General features: G+C 35.5%; 1 protein-coding gene across 1 annotated transcript in view; it reads right to left on the bottom strand.

Annotated features, from left to right (window-relative positions):
• Nucleotides 1-17356, bottom strand: part of mboat2a (membrane bound O-acyltransferase domain containing 2a) — an 83865-nt gene that overhangs the window by 40740 nt on the left and 25769 nt on the right. Inside the window, exons 2-3 of the mRNA XM_048191878.1 lie at nt 9659-9804; nt 5695-5772 (exon numbers count right to left, since the gene is read on the bottom strand). Coding sequence (XP_048047835.1) covers nt 5695-5772; nt 9659-9804 — 224 coding nt within the window. The remainder of the gene's footprint in view (nt 1-5694; nt 5773-9658; nt 9805-17356) is intronic.

The following is a 17356-nucleotide window of genomic DNA, read 5'->3' on the forward strand; positions in this document are numbered from 1 at the left end:
ATTTGCTGCTCAAGAAACATTAGTTGACGTTGAAAAAAAAAAAAAAAAAAAAAAAAAATCAACATAAATTCATCATAAAAGTTACTGCTGCCATAGTATGGCCAACCAGTTATTATGAATTCAAATATACTTTTTACACATAAATGTTTCTTTCTAGGTATTGTTAAAAACATTACATTTTGGAAATAAAATGGGCTGTGAATGCCATTTCATGCTGACTTTAGAGAGAGTATGGAGTGTTCAGTTTTTTATATAATGAAGTGTTTGCATTATCACTTCAGCAGCTAATCTATGCCAGTTTTATTGGTAGTCTGACTTAATGACTCCAGGTAATAAACCAGTTAAGTAATGTGAGCCTCTCAAAATAGATACTACTGCTTTTTCTGCAAACACACATACCGACACACACATATCTTGCATTCTTTATCGGTTTTCCACCCCTGTTTTTCAATTTCCCTTCATCCTTTGCTTCGCCCTCTCATCTCCCCTGAGCAGTGGAGCATGGCATCACTCCATTACCAACTGATCGTCTCCTGGAGTTTCAAAAGGTCTGTTCTGTAGCACAGCATCCCTAATGCGCTCTCTGTGCTCACTGCAGGGAACAGGGCCAGTCTATGTCTCTATCATCCCCACAGACTCCCGCACAAGTTCATCTTATCAGTCTTCAACAGTTTAGAAGTTGCTGCTTTTTACCTTCTTAAAAGAAAACAACAAACAGCCAAAAGAAAGAAAAAAAATGACTTGTTTCATAATCGGTGCAAACTACAGATTACTGTGACCTAACTTTAACTACATTATCTAACATCCAATATGAAATGTTCACAGTTCAAAATGCGTTGTTTCAAGGTCTAGTTTGTTTAGTTTCACAATGAAAAGTCCAGTAGGTTAATAGGAATGTTCCGGGTTTAATCCGGGTTCAATCCAGGTTCAATCCAACAGATTGTAAAAATCACATTCACACTTACAATGGAGGTGTATGTGACGAAGCATTCAGGAGTGAAAAAGTTCTGGTTATTTGTTACAGACATAATTCATATGGAGTCTAAAAACAAACATAAAAAACATACTTTGTGGACAGTTACACAGGGGGAAAACCATTTCTGTTGTTGCCAGAAATTCAGCATAAATAAATATGTGCTGACAATGTTATGGGATGGCATATTTTTATAAATAACCCGTATATTTCATTAAGTAATATTAATGTTAATACACCCATCTATTTGAACTATCAAAATCTGCTTTTTACCACCATCAAGGTAACACACATTAAAATAATGCGATAAACATGTAATGAACATTAACAATGAACTAATCACTGATAAAAATAAAAAAAAAGAAAGAAAAGAAAGAAAAAAAAATCAATTAAATAAAAAAATTAAATGTTATTATGTCTGGGAATGTCCCTTTACTGTTTTTCCCAATAAATATGATAATTCATAGGTTTCTACTTCCAAAACCCATAAATATGACAGTATTTTGAAGTAAAATTACATATAATGCAATGTTTTTACAGTTTTTCACCATATATGGTAAGAAAACTGAACCAATTAACAGGTTTTTACTAGTTTTTTAAAGTACAAATTGCACCAAAAAAAAATTACAGTGTACATCATGTCATTTTTTTGTATTCTTGTGCAAAAATCTGATTTATGGCTTTACATGTTCATGACATAAGGTGATAAATATACAGTAACTTCGCATAGACATGTTTGGTAAGTAGGAATGCACTGATATTAAAATTCTAGCCAATACTGATAAGCCAATAATCATTTTCACATTATAACCGATAACTGGCAGTACAATTCTATACTGTTGTGTTTAAATTAATTAAAAAAAAAAAAAAAAAAAAAAAAAAAATTCTACAAGTGAATTACAACATCATAACATTACAGTATGAAAAATAAAAATTTTTTTTCCAAATGTAACAATATTATTATTATTTTATTTTTTATTTTTAGATGAACTCTAAATGAGCATTAGATGATTAGCAAAGGGAAAACAAATGTAAAAATAAGGGGAATTCACAATTAAATATCCAATATTGATTTTTGCTAGTTTTATGGTGAGATGATTTTTTTCGGAGGTAAATGTGAGGTGGTATATTGAATCTAGGGATGTGCGCAACAAATTTTATTAACGTTTTGCAACTGACTAGTCCAGGACATTATATATGTTCACTTAGCCATTATAGACATTTATTTAAATCAACTGAATCAACAGGCAGTGCAGGACCAACACGTTAGTCCGCATAAATCAGCACATTAAGGTATTATTGTTCGTTACCACAGAAACCACTTGCGTGTCCGGGTTTGAACGCACTTCTCGTGTATAAAAAAGTATCTGTACACGTAACATCACTAGAAAAGCTTGACATGTACTGACAACTATATTGTTTATTCTCTTCGTTAGGAAGTTGATATAGCAACTGTTCAAGTGTCAAATAAGTTTCATTCATAATGTTTCTCCTTTAATCAGATATGAAATTTCATACCTTATTGTCCCTAATAAACTGTAATATAACAAGTCTATATGCAAGCTTAATTATATACAAGTTTAACATGGCATAAAAGAACACGGTTTTGTGTCAGGCTTTCAAAATCCTCCCTCACCTTGCTCATCTTCCGAGTGGACATTTCCCTGAACCCACCACGAAAATGAACGCGTGCAAAATTTGAGGTAAAATGAAATGATTTTATTTTTCATTCCAGATATACACTTTTCAAAATAATATATTAATTTTAAAATGCAACATAAACATGAGGGTAATTTAAAAGTAATATAATGCAAAACATTAAATGTGAAAAAAAAAAAAAAAAATTAAATGACTAGTATTTCCAAGTCAACAAGCAGTAGCAGTATTGTTTAACAAACTAAATTAATCTCAGACATTTCTAATTGAACCCAGATCATTCCTCCTGCACTATACCTGCTCTGTGGTGTTTAGTACACATGGAGTTAAAACTCCTTGTCTGACAATTATGCAGTTATGCAAACAAGAGGCCGACGGTCAACTTGTCATCATAACCTTTTTGACTAGCCGAAGTTCACAAACCGTGCTGCCAGGACTTCTGGCTAGACATTCTGATCTATGTGCCAAGGTCATGTGACCTAGCACAGTTATCTAAATCTCTCAGATATGGGGCATTCAGATATCGCTGTTATTCAAAAATATATAATGAAATTAAGGCTAGGTGGTATGACGAAATATATCATTATAACATGTCTATAAGGGCTGAGTATTGGCAATTTTCACAATTCGATTCGATTTCTATTCACATGCTTGCGATTCGATTCCGTTTTCGATTTGATATAGATTATTTTGGATGTAGTATATCAGTTACAGTACATGGCAAATTTTCTAGAGGAAAAAAAATCTCTCTACTAATGCTGTAAACTACACATGGGAGTCAGTTGGTTCTACTTTACTATAATATTGAAGGTTCAAATTAAATTATATACAAACACTTAAATTACACAATGATATTTTTTTATAATAAATAAAGTTTAGAATTACATAATCATATTTCTACCTTAATTTGTTTTAGTTTTTTTAAATATAAACCTTGAAATCACGGCTGTCATAACAGATTTATTCAAACATGCATTAAATATTGAAGAACATTAAAAATTATAATGAATATGTTACGGTGCATATATTATCAGAATGCTGCTCTCTAGAGTTAATTTTTCTAGCTGACTAATGAGTTTATGGTCACTGAATATGTTTTTCTGCGGTAAATGTGACGTTACGTGACATTGTTTACAAGCTGTTATATTGACGTCTTTCCGAGGTTGAAACACTGATTGAGCTATTACACAAGACATGATACGGATTTCGGTAAGTTGTACTGTATATTTTAACATGCCTTCAGATGTTCATTCATGTTTATTTCGTGCTGTAACTGGTATTAAAGCAGAGGAGAGGATGTTGACATGTGCTCCGTGCTGCCGCTTCTCTTGAGGCGCTAAAGCGATCTGTCACGCCACATTAAACAGCGCCAAAACGGTATTTAATTTTTGAATCTCATAATAAGATGGATGTCATTTGAAATCTGAGACTTTGCTTCATATCAAAAGTAACAAAGCACAAAGATTATTGCGATTTATTGGATGGGAGGTGCGCTACATGTTCTGTTCATTCATCAACTGAAAACAGACTAGACCAATCGATTCTTGGGATTTAAGAATCGATATCGGTTCGCAAAAATGAGAATCGATTAAAATCGAGAAATCGATATTTTTTTTACCCAGCGCTAATCTCTATCGCTACAGATTTTGCTATATCGTGTAGCCTACATCGCGGTATGTAAATATACAGCACTATTAACACTTCAGAGTGATGAAATGCATGAATGAGAATATAAAGAGCAGAACGTGCTTGATGTTAAAAAGAGTTAAAAGCGCAATATATCCTGAAAAGGAACTCCGTGCTCATGTTGACTGACATTGCCAAAGTTTGAGCACAGAAAGCTGCCTCTCTTAGAAGGCAATCGCAAATCTGGGACATGCTTGAGGTTAAAAAGTATTATTAAGCAAAATAAGTCGTGAAAAGAACTCAATGCGGTACATGTGCTGACTGACACACAGCGCAAGTACACAGAAAGTCTCTCAGCATGCGATCACAAATTCACAAAGATCACATATCTCTTTTGCCTCTTATTACGCTTGAACAGTCGAATACACACACAATTATGTCAAAATGCCCACTGTGTGGAGTATGCATGTAAACACAGATAGTTAAGTCTCAAGTGAAAGTAAACAGTTGGGTGTAAACCGGATGCGTATCAGTATAATGGATCCGTGCGTTTGTTCTTAAAGTGACAGCAGCCTAATAAACCTGCTGCTCTGTGTCATTAATGTGAATCAAACAAAAGAGAAAATAACTTACTGCTCTTGACTGAATAACTTTTTGTAGTTTTAATAAGAATTAAATATTAAATATTTGTATTTAATTCACACAGTGAAGACTATGCAATATTTTTTATTATTATTTGATTATTACAATTCTGTAATAACTACATGTTAAATAAACCTATTGTACCTGAAAAATGAAATTAGCTTAAATCATATTTGTTATATTGTATTTGTCATATCGTTTGTAATTTGCTTCTTATTTCTTATTTTTAAATTACAGAAATGAGAAAAAAAATTGCACAAAATAACTATATCGTGATGTATATCATTATCGTGAAATAAAATTTCTCATATCGAGAAAAAAATAATTTGGTCATATCCCCCACCCCTAAATCAAATCGTATGATTTTGTCAGCTTTTTTCTTGTTTTTGTTGCCACTACACATTAGTGTTGGTTTCAATAGTAATCACTATTGAGCAGCACTAGTTATTTTTGGTGCCGCCCTGAGCAGCAGGGCAAACCACATGGTCTCGCGATCCTGACCTCATATCAGAGGGAGCCGTCACTCAACATACGACTTGTGGAAACAATGATGAAAACACACGCTCACTCGTTTCCCCCGGGGCTGTTTACTGATAAGAATGAAATGGATGGGTGAGAGCGGCATGGACTACTTTTCAACAAAACCGACCGCAGGGCTAGTAGAATAACTCAGGCATATTGTAAACTGGATGGCTGTTCCAATGGCATAACACAATTTTTGATTTGACATGAGGGTGATCCTGTTACTGGTAGCAGGGCTGTTTGATGGTGCAGGGGATTGTGAGGTCGGTACTCACTTGTGCATGTGTTCCACACCTGTGAAGATCATAACGCCGTAAGCAAGACCACTCTGTACCAGAAAATGTAAGGCATACCTGAAATGAAGCACAAAGAGAAGAGGATACCAATGAAAGCAGTCTGGACATAAAACTTATTAAACTGTGAAACGTTTGAAAAGGACAGAAGTGTGTTTCTGAATAAATTAATAATTCCATATTATAGCCCATGTACAAATCCCAGTAGATCAGCAGTTTCTAAAATACTTAGACAAGCCTGTTTGGCAGCATGCCAGATTCAAAGTCACTTAAATCACCTTTCTTCCCCATTCTGATGCTCTGTTTCAACTTCAGATTGTCTTGACCATGTCTACATGCATTGAGTTGCTGCCATGTGATTGGCTAATTAGATATTTGTTCCTACAGGCAGTTGAACAGGAGTACCTAATAAAGTGGCCGGTGAGTGTGTGTGAGTGTGTGTGAGAGAGAGAGAGAGAGAGAGAGAGAGAGAGAGAGAGAGAGAGAGAGAGAGAGAGAGAGAGAGAGAGTGACCCTGGACCACAAAACCAGTATTACTGTAAGTCACTGGTTTCTGTAAGGTATATTTGTAGCAATAGTCAACAAAACATTGTATGGGTCAAAATTATCGATTTTTCTTTTATGCCAAAAATCATTCGGATATTAAGTAAAGATCATGTTCCATGAAGATATTTTGTAAATTTCCTACCGTAAATATATCAAAAAATTATTTTTGTGAGTGGATATGCATTGCAAAGGACTTCATTTGGACAACATTAAAGGCGATATTCTCAATATTTTGATTGTTTTGCACCACAGGTTTTCAAATAGTTGAATCTCGACCAAATATTGTCCTATCCTAACACATACATCAATGGAAAGCTTATTTATTCAGCTTTCAGATGATGTTTATATCTCAATTTTAATAAAAATTGACCCTTATGACTGGTTTTGTAGTCCAGGGTCACATATACACATACATTTGCCATCCATCTTGGGTGTTTCCTAGCATCCCAATGACCCTATGTATGACAATTGATCAAAACAGTCTGATAATAGAGTTGCTGGATGACTTTATTGCTACTTTCACTAAATCAAGACAACAACTTAATCATTTACATTGTCTACACTTTTAATTCAAAAAGAAGCGTCATAGCTTTGTCATGCCGCTTTGCTTGCAGTGTATATTTAGCTTTATATTGTCTATATCGAAAGAGGCGTGCACATCCAAAATAACTCATTTGTGTGCACAACATGCTGAACTGCTGCAAAAAAAAGCTTCTCCTTACACAAAAGGAGTAGACCTACATTATCAACACTATCCAACAGGAGAAACAGTTGGGGGGACTAGATTTCATCCATCTGGAATTGTTTGGATTCCGTTCCGTACCAGAATAGAGCTAGAGCTATGTCTTAACCACTGGAACACAACACCTATGTATCGGCAAAAAGGAAATTTGTTTGAGGGGTGAGGCAAAGCTATTGCATTTCGTTGAAAGACAGCAAACTTTTTTTTTTTTGTTGCAATAACATGTACTGATGAATCCCTCAAAATAACACCGTGAACTCGCATTAAGAAAGTAAATGATCTGAATGAGCCTCTGCTGGACAGAGAGGGGTGCAGAGAGAAAAGCAAACTCTCTGAGTATGTGATGATAGCACATCAGAACAGCTGACGGTATAATCAGGAAGGGAAACCCCCTCACTCACTGCCACACAAATAGATATTTGCTTGATGCAATTGGTACTTACTACAAAATGAGGGGAAAACATTAGCATCTGCTATATCTTGGTCAACTTCTTACTGTCATGTTCATTGCATAATGACTTCCTGTTTGATCTGGGTGGACTGACCTTTCAATAAGTGCCAGCTTAAGCATGACTCCCACTTATGCAATTTATCACACTTTGACCTTGTGACAAAATAAATAAATAAAATCTTGTGATTTGATTATGTAAATTTGGTCTGTTTTTATTTTAGTTGATGTTGAAACAAACAGAGATCTAAAAGTCTGATGCTTTTACTTTGCATTTTTCTTATTTAGTACAAAATGTGTCTTTACAAATTGTATTTTCAGTTCACTAAATTTCTCCACCAATAAGGATTATTCAGAGTGATATCTGCCAATACTGAAAACGATACCAATAGTTTGGGGGTTCTGCCTTTTATAACTTCTTTTAAATTAATGATAATTTCATTATGATTAATAATTAATCATTATATTTTTAATGATTATATTTTGAAAGAAATGTAAATAAAAACTTTATTCTTTCGATTTCATCAACTTGTTTCATAGTAACTGGTATCAGTTATAAACAAACACATTACTCAAATTAATATTAACACATTAACTACATTCTGAAGATTAAATGAATATTACTTAACTTTCTGAATGTTATTAATTCATACAAATACTATTAATAATGTACATCAAACTGGTGAAAATAATAACTTTCGTTATCATTTTCTTTACACAAAGCACAAATTCAGTGCATTTTTATGCCCTCTTTTGATTGACAGGATATATCGGCCCTGACTATTAGCTGTTTTTAAACTATTAGATTCATATTTTATATGAGTGTCTTGCATATTATTTTTAAATTTTTCATTTATTTTTATATACTGATAATTAGAGATGCACCAATATATGGGCCAATAATCAATATCAGCTGATAAAAGCATATTTTCACACTATCCGTCCATTCCGATAATTGGCCGATTTATCGGTGCATCTCTAATTATCAGTATATAAAAATAAATGAAAAGTTAAAAACTAATAAGCGAAACAATCATATAAAATATGAATCTCAGAATGTCTTAGGGTTATAGTTGGTTTGAATAGGGGAAAGTTGTAACTATAATAGATATCTTTCCAAATTTATTAATGAAATACAGTAAGACAATTGTTTTGTATTAAAGGTTTTATGAATGTTTATGTTAAATATGCAAATTAATTAATTAAATATGCATGCATTTCATACATTTCCAGAACAAAAAATGTAATATTAAATAAGGCCAGGTTCAAAATTATGATTCATCTGTTGACATATTAGAGTTAAAGGTTTTTTTTTTATAGAGGGGATCTATTTTCATCTCTCCATAAATCAGAAAATACTGTCAACAGTAACTTTCACCATGGTTTCAAGGTGATCTCCAACATTTGGATCTCACTGTATATTAAATCTTTAAACTAAGGAATGAAGATTATTTTTGCTCCTCATTTTGTAATCAAACATTTGAAAGGTGGTTGCTTTTCCTTATCCATTTCATAAACTGCACAGTAACATTAAACTATTGAAGGCCACAGTGAAAATAAAAACAGTACCAATGCATACACCTTTTTTTTTATCTGTTAATAATGACTCCTTTCATGCATCTCAATACAGCTTTTCTGTTATAATAAACTCTAATTTAATTTGAACTAACAAGCACAGCAGGTAAGTTGCATTTATGGTTCAGTCCTGACAAAACAAATGAAAACACAAAACAAAACAAAAACACCAAAAAAAAAAAAAAAAACATCTAACAAAAACACCAAACAAAAACAAAATGCCAAATACCCAAACAAAACATTAAAACAAAACAAGAACCACCAAACAAAACCAAACCGAAACAAACAAAACCATCAAACAAAACCAAAACACCAAACAAAGCAAAACCAAAACATCAAAACAAAATAACACAACAAAACAGGCGTCCTTAAAAACGGGACAGAGCTCCTACACTAATGGTGTGTTGCTGTAAACATGTACAGATTAATAAAGAGCCCTACAAACTGCTCCATCAGAGCATCTCTCAGTTTCCACCAGCTCACAGCGTAGCTGCTGAGGAGACTCTGGTCTTCTGCCAGCACTCCATATCCTCATTATAAATTGAATGGCTCGCTAACCGGCTATCAATGATGCTGCTATGGATCAAATGTGGAAGATCTGAGATATATGAGGGATGAAGGAGACAAACACTCACCAGCCAAAGCAGAAGAGGGCCAAATAGAAGCCCAGCAGGGTGGCAACTACATGCCGGATGAAGGGACTCGTCTTACTGGGGTGCAGGTAGAGTCTAAACCAGAAAGCCGTGACCAGGGCGAAGAGCTGGCACACCACAAAGTTCACCTAATGAGAGACACAGAAGGTTAATTTCACAGTGATCAAGAAGAAAAGTCAGAAAGTGGCACAACTTTCAATTAAACTTATCTTTCAGACCAAATTAATTAGAAAGGTTCTTCAGATCAGCCTTGGACTGTGACTTCAAAAAAATAAACTAAAATACACTTTAGGATAGGAAAATCACAACTAATCTCCATGTAATCATCAAATGCAAGTCTTATCTGGATTATGGCTTTACACTGAATTTTATGTTGACATTAACACAAGATAAATGCATTTGTGAAGAGGATAAAGTCATGTCAGTGGATGAGAAGAGGAAATTACATCATAACAAGCTTGAAATGTTCCCTTGATTCAGAACTGGGGGTCAACTGTTTGGCAGCAGTTAGTTTCTGCTAGTAAATGCCATAACAAAATTACATGGAGGGAAAAAAGCCAACGGCCATTCATAAGTAGCTGAGTATTCTGATTAAATTCATTTTTATACACATACAGTATAGCAAAAAAAGAACTTTCACAAACCCTGGCGTATTTCCCTTTAGTCTTTGCGAGACACCACGTCCATTGAAATCAATGGATTCAAAGAATTTTCTCATGCGGCAGGGACTTGAAATTGTACAAGTCTGGATTTTATGACATGAAACTCGGGTTGGGCAGCATGATGGATGACAAATACATGTACTAACCACTAACCATGCCCAACCACTCTGCAAAATGAATGCTAAGTGATAAGAAAAGAAACGTGTGCTCACAAACCCATGAAAGTGTTTTATTTTACTTGACATCACTGGTTACTGTACAAAGTCATGTCTGGACCTGAACATTACAGTCTTGTGTGCTTTATATGACTAATCTCATAAAGTATGTATAGTAGGCTGCTGTGTTGAATCAGTCTTTCACTCTTCCTTTAATTTCAGGAACATTTTACTTAAGCAAGATTACCTGTCGCTGTAAGAGCAACATTTTTAAAGGGATAGTTCACCCCAAAAAAAGAAAACTGTTGTTCCAACTGTCCAACTGTATTTTGTTTGATATCTCTTTAACTCACAACGCAACTTACTCAACAATAGCACATGCACATTTGTGCTATGACTGTCCACTTGACCAAAATAATACAAACCCGATTCCAAAAAAGTTGAGACACTGTACAAATTGTGAATAAAAACAGAATGCAATGATGTGGAAGTTGCAAATTTCAATATTTTATTCAGAATACAAAGATGACATATCAAATGTTTAAACTGAGAAAAAGTATCATTTTAAGGGAAAAATAAGTTGCTTTTAAATTTCATGGCATCAACACATCTCAAAAAAGTTGGGACAAGGCCATGTTTACCACTGTGTGGCATCCCCTCTTCTTTTTATAACAGTCTGCAAACGTCTGGGGAATGAGGAGACAAGTTGCTCAAGTTTAGGAATAGGAATGTCCCATTCTTGTCTAAAACAGGCTTCTAGTTGCTCAACTGTCTTAGGTCTTCTTTGTCGCATCTTCCTCTTTATGATGCGCTGAAATGGCTGGCCATTTCAGTATCCAGATCCTTCTTTTACACAGCCATGATGTTGTAATTAATGCAGTATGTGGTCTGGCATTGTCATGTTGGAAAATGCAAGGTCTTCCCTGAAAGAGACGACGTCTGGATGGGAGCATATGTTGTTCTAGAACTTGGATATACCTTTCAGCATTGATGGTGCCTTTCCAGATGTGTAAGCTGCCCATGCCACACGCACTCATGCAACCCCATACCATCAGAGATGCAGGCTTCTGAACTGAGCGCTGATAACAACGGGTTGTCCTTGTCCTCTTTAGTCCGGATGACATGGCGTCCCAGTTTTCCAAAAAGAACTTCAAATTTTGATTCGTCTGACCACAGAACAGTTTTCCACTTTGCCACAGTCCATTTTAAATGAGCCTTGGCCCAGAGAAAACGCCTGCGCTTCTGGATCATGTTTAGATTTTAGAAATTAAGGTTTTTGAGGAAAACATTCCAGGATTTTTCTCCATATTGGACATCAACAGTTACCAACGGGTTGAAGGTCCAAATGTCAGTTTCAGTGCAGCTTCAAAGAGCTCTACATGATCCCAGATGAGGAATAAGAGTCTTATCTAGCGAAGCGATCGGCCATTTTCTAAAAAAAAAAATAAACATTTATATACTTTTTAACCACAAATGCTCGTCTTGCACTGCTCTGCGTTGCACCACGCATTACATAATCACGTTGGAAAGGTCACGCGTGACGTAGGTGGAAGTACCGTGGTAGGGCGAAAACTCCATCTCATTTTCTCCTCCAACTTCAAAATCCTCTGATATCGCTGTTTTACCCTTTTTTCGTAAAGGCTGTTTGACTTATTCTTTGCTCGTTCGCTTTGTAAACACTTTCTTGGTATTTCTGCCGATTGATTCACTAGATAAGACCCTTATTCCTCATCTGGGATCATGTAGAGCTCTTTGAAGCTGCTCTGAAACTGACATTTAGACCTTCAACCTGTTGGTAACTGTTGGTAACTCCACTATATGGAGAAAAATCCTGTAATGTTTTCCTCAAAAACCTTAAATTTCTTTTCGACTGAAGAAAGAAATACATAAACATCTTGGATGACATGGGGGTGAGTAAATTATCAGGACATTTTAATTCTGAAGTGAACTTATCCTTTAATGCATGACCAGTTATCGCACAGGAAATTTATACATTTACTTAATATTTCTGATTAACTTTTATCTAAAAATGTCTCCTGTTTTGGTGAATAATGAGTCAAGGAGATTTCGGCTCATTCATCACTCTGGAGATGGGAGGTCGATTCAAGTGCATTGTATTGTGCAATACACTACTGCACATTTTGCTGAATATAGAAAGTCAAAGTTGTATGGTTGTATGCATACAGAAAATATGCACAATGTGCAAAATATACACATTGCAAAAACAGTACGAGTTGCTATTCTGAATATATCCTCAGCTGGGGAGCAACACAGACACATTACTTTTCTCCCTGCTGCTCAGTGGCCTTCTGTCTGACTCCCTTGAATGTGTGTGTGTGTGTGTGTGTGTGTGTGTGTGTGTGTGTGTGTGTGTGTGTGTGTGTGTGTGTGTGTGTGTGTGTGTGTGTATGAGAGAGAGAGAGTATGAGAGAGATAAAGCAAGAGTGAGGTCATCTTCATATGCCTGCTGCCATGCAAATGAGCTCTAGCTCAACAAAGAAACAATCCGTCACTGGCTTAAAATAACTCCGCCTTCCCGACTCTGTACTGCTTTATTGATCTCTCACTCTCCATTCATTTTGCTTTTGTTTAGTTCACTCATTCAATTTTACTTGACAGGGACAAAGCATGTCCATTACAAGAAGCGTGGCCTATCCCATCTCAGTCTCCATCTGAAATAAGGATGGCCTTGAGTTTGAGTACTTTCAGATCATTTAAACTAATGATTGATTATGCTACTTGTTTTGTTTTCAAAACAGAGTAACTATACTCAGTGCATGATTAGAAATGACAGACATTTGCTTTACAGGGTCTAAATCATGAAAATATGTTCATTAAAGGTTTAGTTCACTCAAAAATGAAAATTCTGTCATTAGTTATTCACCCTCAACCCGTAAGACTTTCGCTCATCTTCAGAACACAAATGAAGATCTTTTTGATGAAATCTGAGAACTTCCTGTCGTAAACCGAAGCATAAACAGAACAGAAGCTCAACCGAAACATACAGAAGCTCAAGCGAACCCAAACCTCTTCCGGAAGCTCAAACATGTTGCGTAACACATGAGAATGAACCTCATTGGTTAAGCAGCACGTTTGAGCTTCCAGAAGAGGTTTGTTCTCACGTTTCATTCGGGTTCGGTTGAGCTTCTGTTTATGTTCACTGATCAATGTGAATAAAAGCCTAAATTAAATCTGTTCATCATAAAAAGCGATCGAGTCTCTTTAGAAAATTTGGACTAAACCGTTCAATTCATATGGATTAATTTTACGATCTCTTCCTTTTTGAAAAGTTTCAGTTTCATAGGCTGTCTATGGAAGGACAGAAAGCTCTCAGATTTCATCAAAAAGATCTTCATTTGTGTTCCGAAGGTGAATGAAAGTCTTATGGGTTTGGAACCAATTACCACAACCAATTCCCAAATCCCAATCAATTCCCCATGGACAAAAATCAAGCCCCATCTTACATGGTTTCTTGTTCAAGAAGCCGTTTCTCGATTATACGTCACAATAAGGAAAAAAAGACATAACTTCCCTTTTAAACTAAATATCACTGTGAAGCAAAAAAAAAAAAAAAAAATTCCCTCATGTGTATCAGTTAGCCTTAAAGGTGCCCAAGAATGCTTTTTCACAAGATGTAATATAAGTCTAAGGTGTCCCCTGAATGTGTCTGTGAAGTTTCAGCTCAAAAATACCCCATAGATTTTTTTAATTCATTTTTTTAACTGCCTATTTTGGGGCATAATTAACTATGCACTGATTTTTTCAGCGTGCCGCCCCTTTAATTTGCGTGCTCCCTGCCACACAAGCTCTCGATTATATTACAGCACATTTATGAAGTTCACACAGCTAATATAACCCTCAAATGGATCTTTACAAGATGTTCGTCATGCATGCTGTATGCATGCTTCGAATTATGTGAGTAAAGTATTTATTTTGATGTTTATATTTGATTCTCTATGAGTTTGAGTTTGAGGCTGTGCTCCGTGGCTGACGGCTAATGCTACACTGTTGGAGAGATTTATAAAGAATGAAGTTGTGTTTATGCATTAATCAGACTGCAAGTTTTTAAAAATGAAAATAGCGACGGCTCTTGTCTCCGTGAATACAGTAAAAAACAATGGTAACTTTAACCACATTTAACAGTACATTAGCAACATGCTAACGAAACATTTAGAAAGACAATTTACAAATATCACTAAAAATATCATGCTATCATGGATCATGTCAGTTATTATTGCTCCATCTGCCATTTTTCGCTGCTTGCTTACCTAGTCTGATGATTCACCTGTGCAGATCCAGACGTTACTGGCTGCCCTTGTCTAATGTCTTTCATAATGTTGGGAACATGAGCTGGCATATGCAAATATTGGGGCGTACACCCCGACTGTTACGTAACAGTCGGTGTTATGTTGAGATCCGCGTGTTTTCCGGAAGTCTTTTAAACAAATGAGATTTACATAAGAAAGAGAAAGCAATGGAGTTTGAAACTCAATGTATGTCTTTTCCATGTACTGAACTCTTGTTATTCAACTATGCCAAGGTAAATTCAAATTTTGAATCTAGGGCACCTTTAAGTTAGCAAGGTAATGATATAGCCCTTCTCGGCCTTTTAAATTAAATTATACCATTGAAGCTGTAATGGTTGAATTAAACATTTTAATTCTCTTTTGTGTGTTTTCAGTTAGCCTTTAGGTAGTGAGCTAACAGCTATATCCTTTGAAAATACATATTACATAATATCACCAAAGCTAAAAAGTGTCAAATTAAATATTTCAATTTCTTTTGTTCAGTTTCAGCTAACAAGCTGCACCTTAACCAAAAAAAATTAAATCAATAAAATAACATAGGGCACTGAAGAAGGGGCATAAGATTCTGTCATGGATGACAACCAAAGTCTTGTCCTATGACGTAAGCTGAAATATTGACTACAATAAATTGCTCCTCTCTATTCTAAAAATGTCAGAAAATGTGCTGGAAAGACGACAGAAGCATTCTGTTTAGAATAAAACCTTCGGGGAATGTTATTGAAACTTCAATCAGAAGGCTTTTGGTTTGTTTTCCCTGGTCTATTTCTGTCACTCCCTTGAGACACCTCTCATCTCCTCCGTCCCCCTTCAGGTGCTTGTCACTTTCGTTCTGGATCTCCCTGTCTGAAATGTTTCAACTGCTGGAAACGTGTCCAGCCTTGACAAGAAACCTCACACGTCGCCTTTACGTTACAGGCGGTTATACTGTACAGAAGCAGCCATTGTGTTTCAGTCTGCATAAACGGGTCAACAGTGAGCCATAAACAATAGCTCGTTGGCCGCTTCTTTATATCCCCCACGCTTTCTGTATCACAAGAAGCATTGTTATTGGCAGGATAAATCAGGCGCACGCACACACACACGCACAACTGTAAGTAATTGTGGTTAGGCAGATTTATGGAGATGATGTGCCTTTGCCATTTTCTATTGTTACATCTCTAAGAGCTCTTTCATGATTGAACTGACCTAAACCGGCATTTGTGGTCGCTTTAGAGCCATTAAAAATAACTACAGAATTACACTCAATTAATCTGGGACATTAAATCCCAATTAAACATAACCTATCTTTGCTCTCAAATTCACATGGTTTAAAAACAGGGCATCGCTTGGTGGACAGTGGGTCTCAAACAAATCATTTCATCATTAACCCATTCTAAAATTAATTCTAAATTTACGAAAAATTGTAGGAACATCTAAAAACATTCGCATGCAAAAATCACATTCTCTTGGTGGCCTCTTTGCTGAGAGTGACGAAAGAAATGGTGCGCGGAAAGCCCTTATATGGACATGGTTTGGGCGTGTTTTATGTAAATGACCTCGGACACACAGTCGACACTAGAACAAGGTTAAGAACAAACTCAGGTGAATTAGGTGGAAAGTGCTAAGTTCAAATGTGCGTTCAGTATGAGACCCATTCCCATGGTTTCTCATGTTTTATCAACCAGAAAGCAAAAGTGAAAATGCTAAAGTTATAGCACTGCATGATGACACAAATGACTGAACTGTGTAAATAGTAAATATACGTAGGTATATGCATCACCTCAAAGCAACACCTCATCTGTTCTCACTGCCTTAAAGGGACAGTCAGTCATTTTTGCTAATTAAAAAGTTTGGCATATTAAACATGGGGCAGGTCACTCCCTCATGGCCGATGACATATTTGCATCACATGACCAGCTGTGTCATACAATTAACTGAGTAACTATTTTATTAACAATAAAAATATATATATAATAATAAAAAGTATAAAAATAAAAAAGTAATCAAAAATACCTTTGGTTTTCCACAGAAGAAAGGGTTGTCAAACCGGTGTTAGAGAGGACCTGGTATATTCAGTGACCGCTGAAAGATGCTCTCTTAGCGTCAAAGGTTTCTATTTACAAGGTATTTTTACAAGCGTTGAGTAGTGATCGACCGATATTGATTTTTTATAACCGATACCGATTATTTGCATGTTTATGTACCTGATAACCGATATGCAGAACCGATATTTATTTACTGTTATACTTCTGTTTTTGACAATTATTACAACACAAATGAGCTGAACAAACCATTTTATTTATAACAATCACTCCCTCCTTACTTGTCAGTTGGCATTTTATGATCTAAATTTAATCTAACGTTAAATCATGAAATGCCAACTGACAAAGTGCTGTTTGACTATAACTTAATCAACCGCGATCGCGCATGGAGATAATAAATAATTAATTTCCACAAAGCGGTAGGCTTTATTTATATGTGTATTAGCGAAATAATTGTTATGTAGTAAATGATAATATAATCTAGGGTGTTTAAACAAGATAATCTTGTCAAAAGTTTCATTCAGTGGCCGTGCTT

Source organism: Megalobrama amblycephala, linkage group LG5 (genome assembly GCF_018812025.1).
Source record: "Megalobrama amblycephala isolate DHTTF-2021 linkage group LG5, ASM1881202v1, whole genome shotgun sequence".
Classification (NCBI taxonomy): Eukaryota; Metazoa; Chordata; class Actinopteri; order Cypriniformes; family Xenocyprididae; genus Megalobrama; species Megalobrama amblycephala.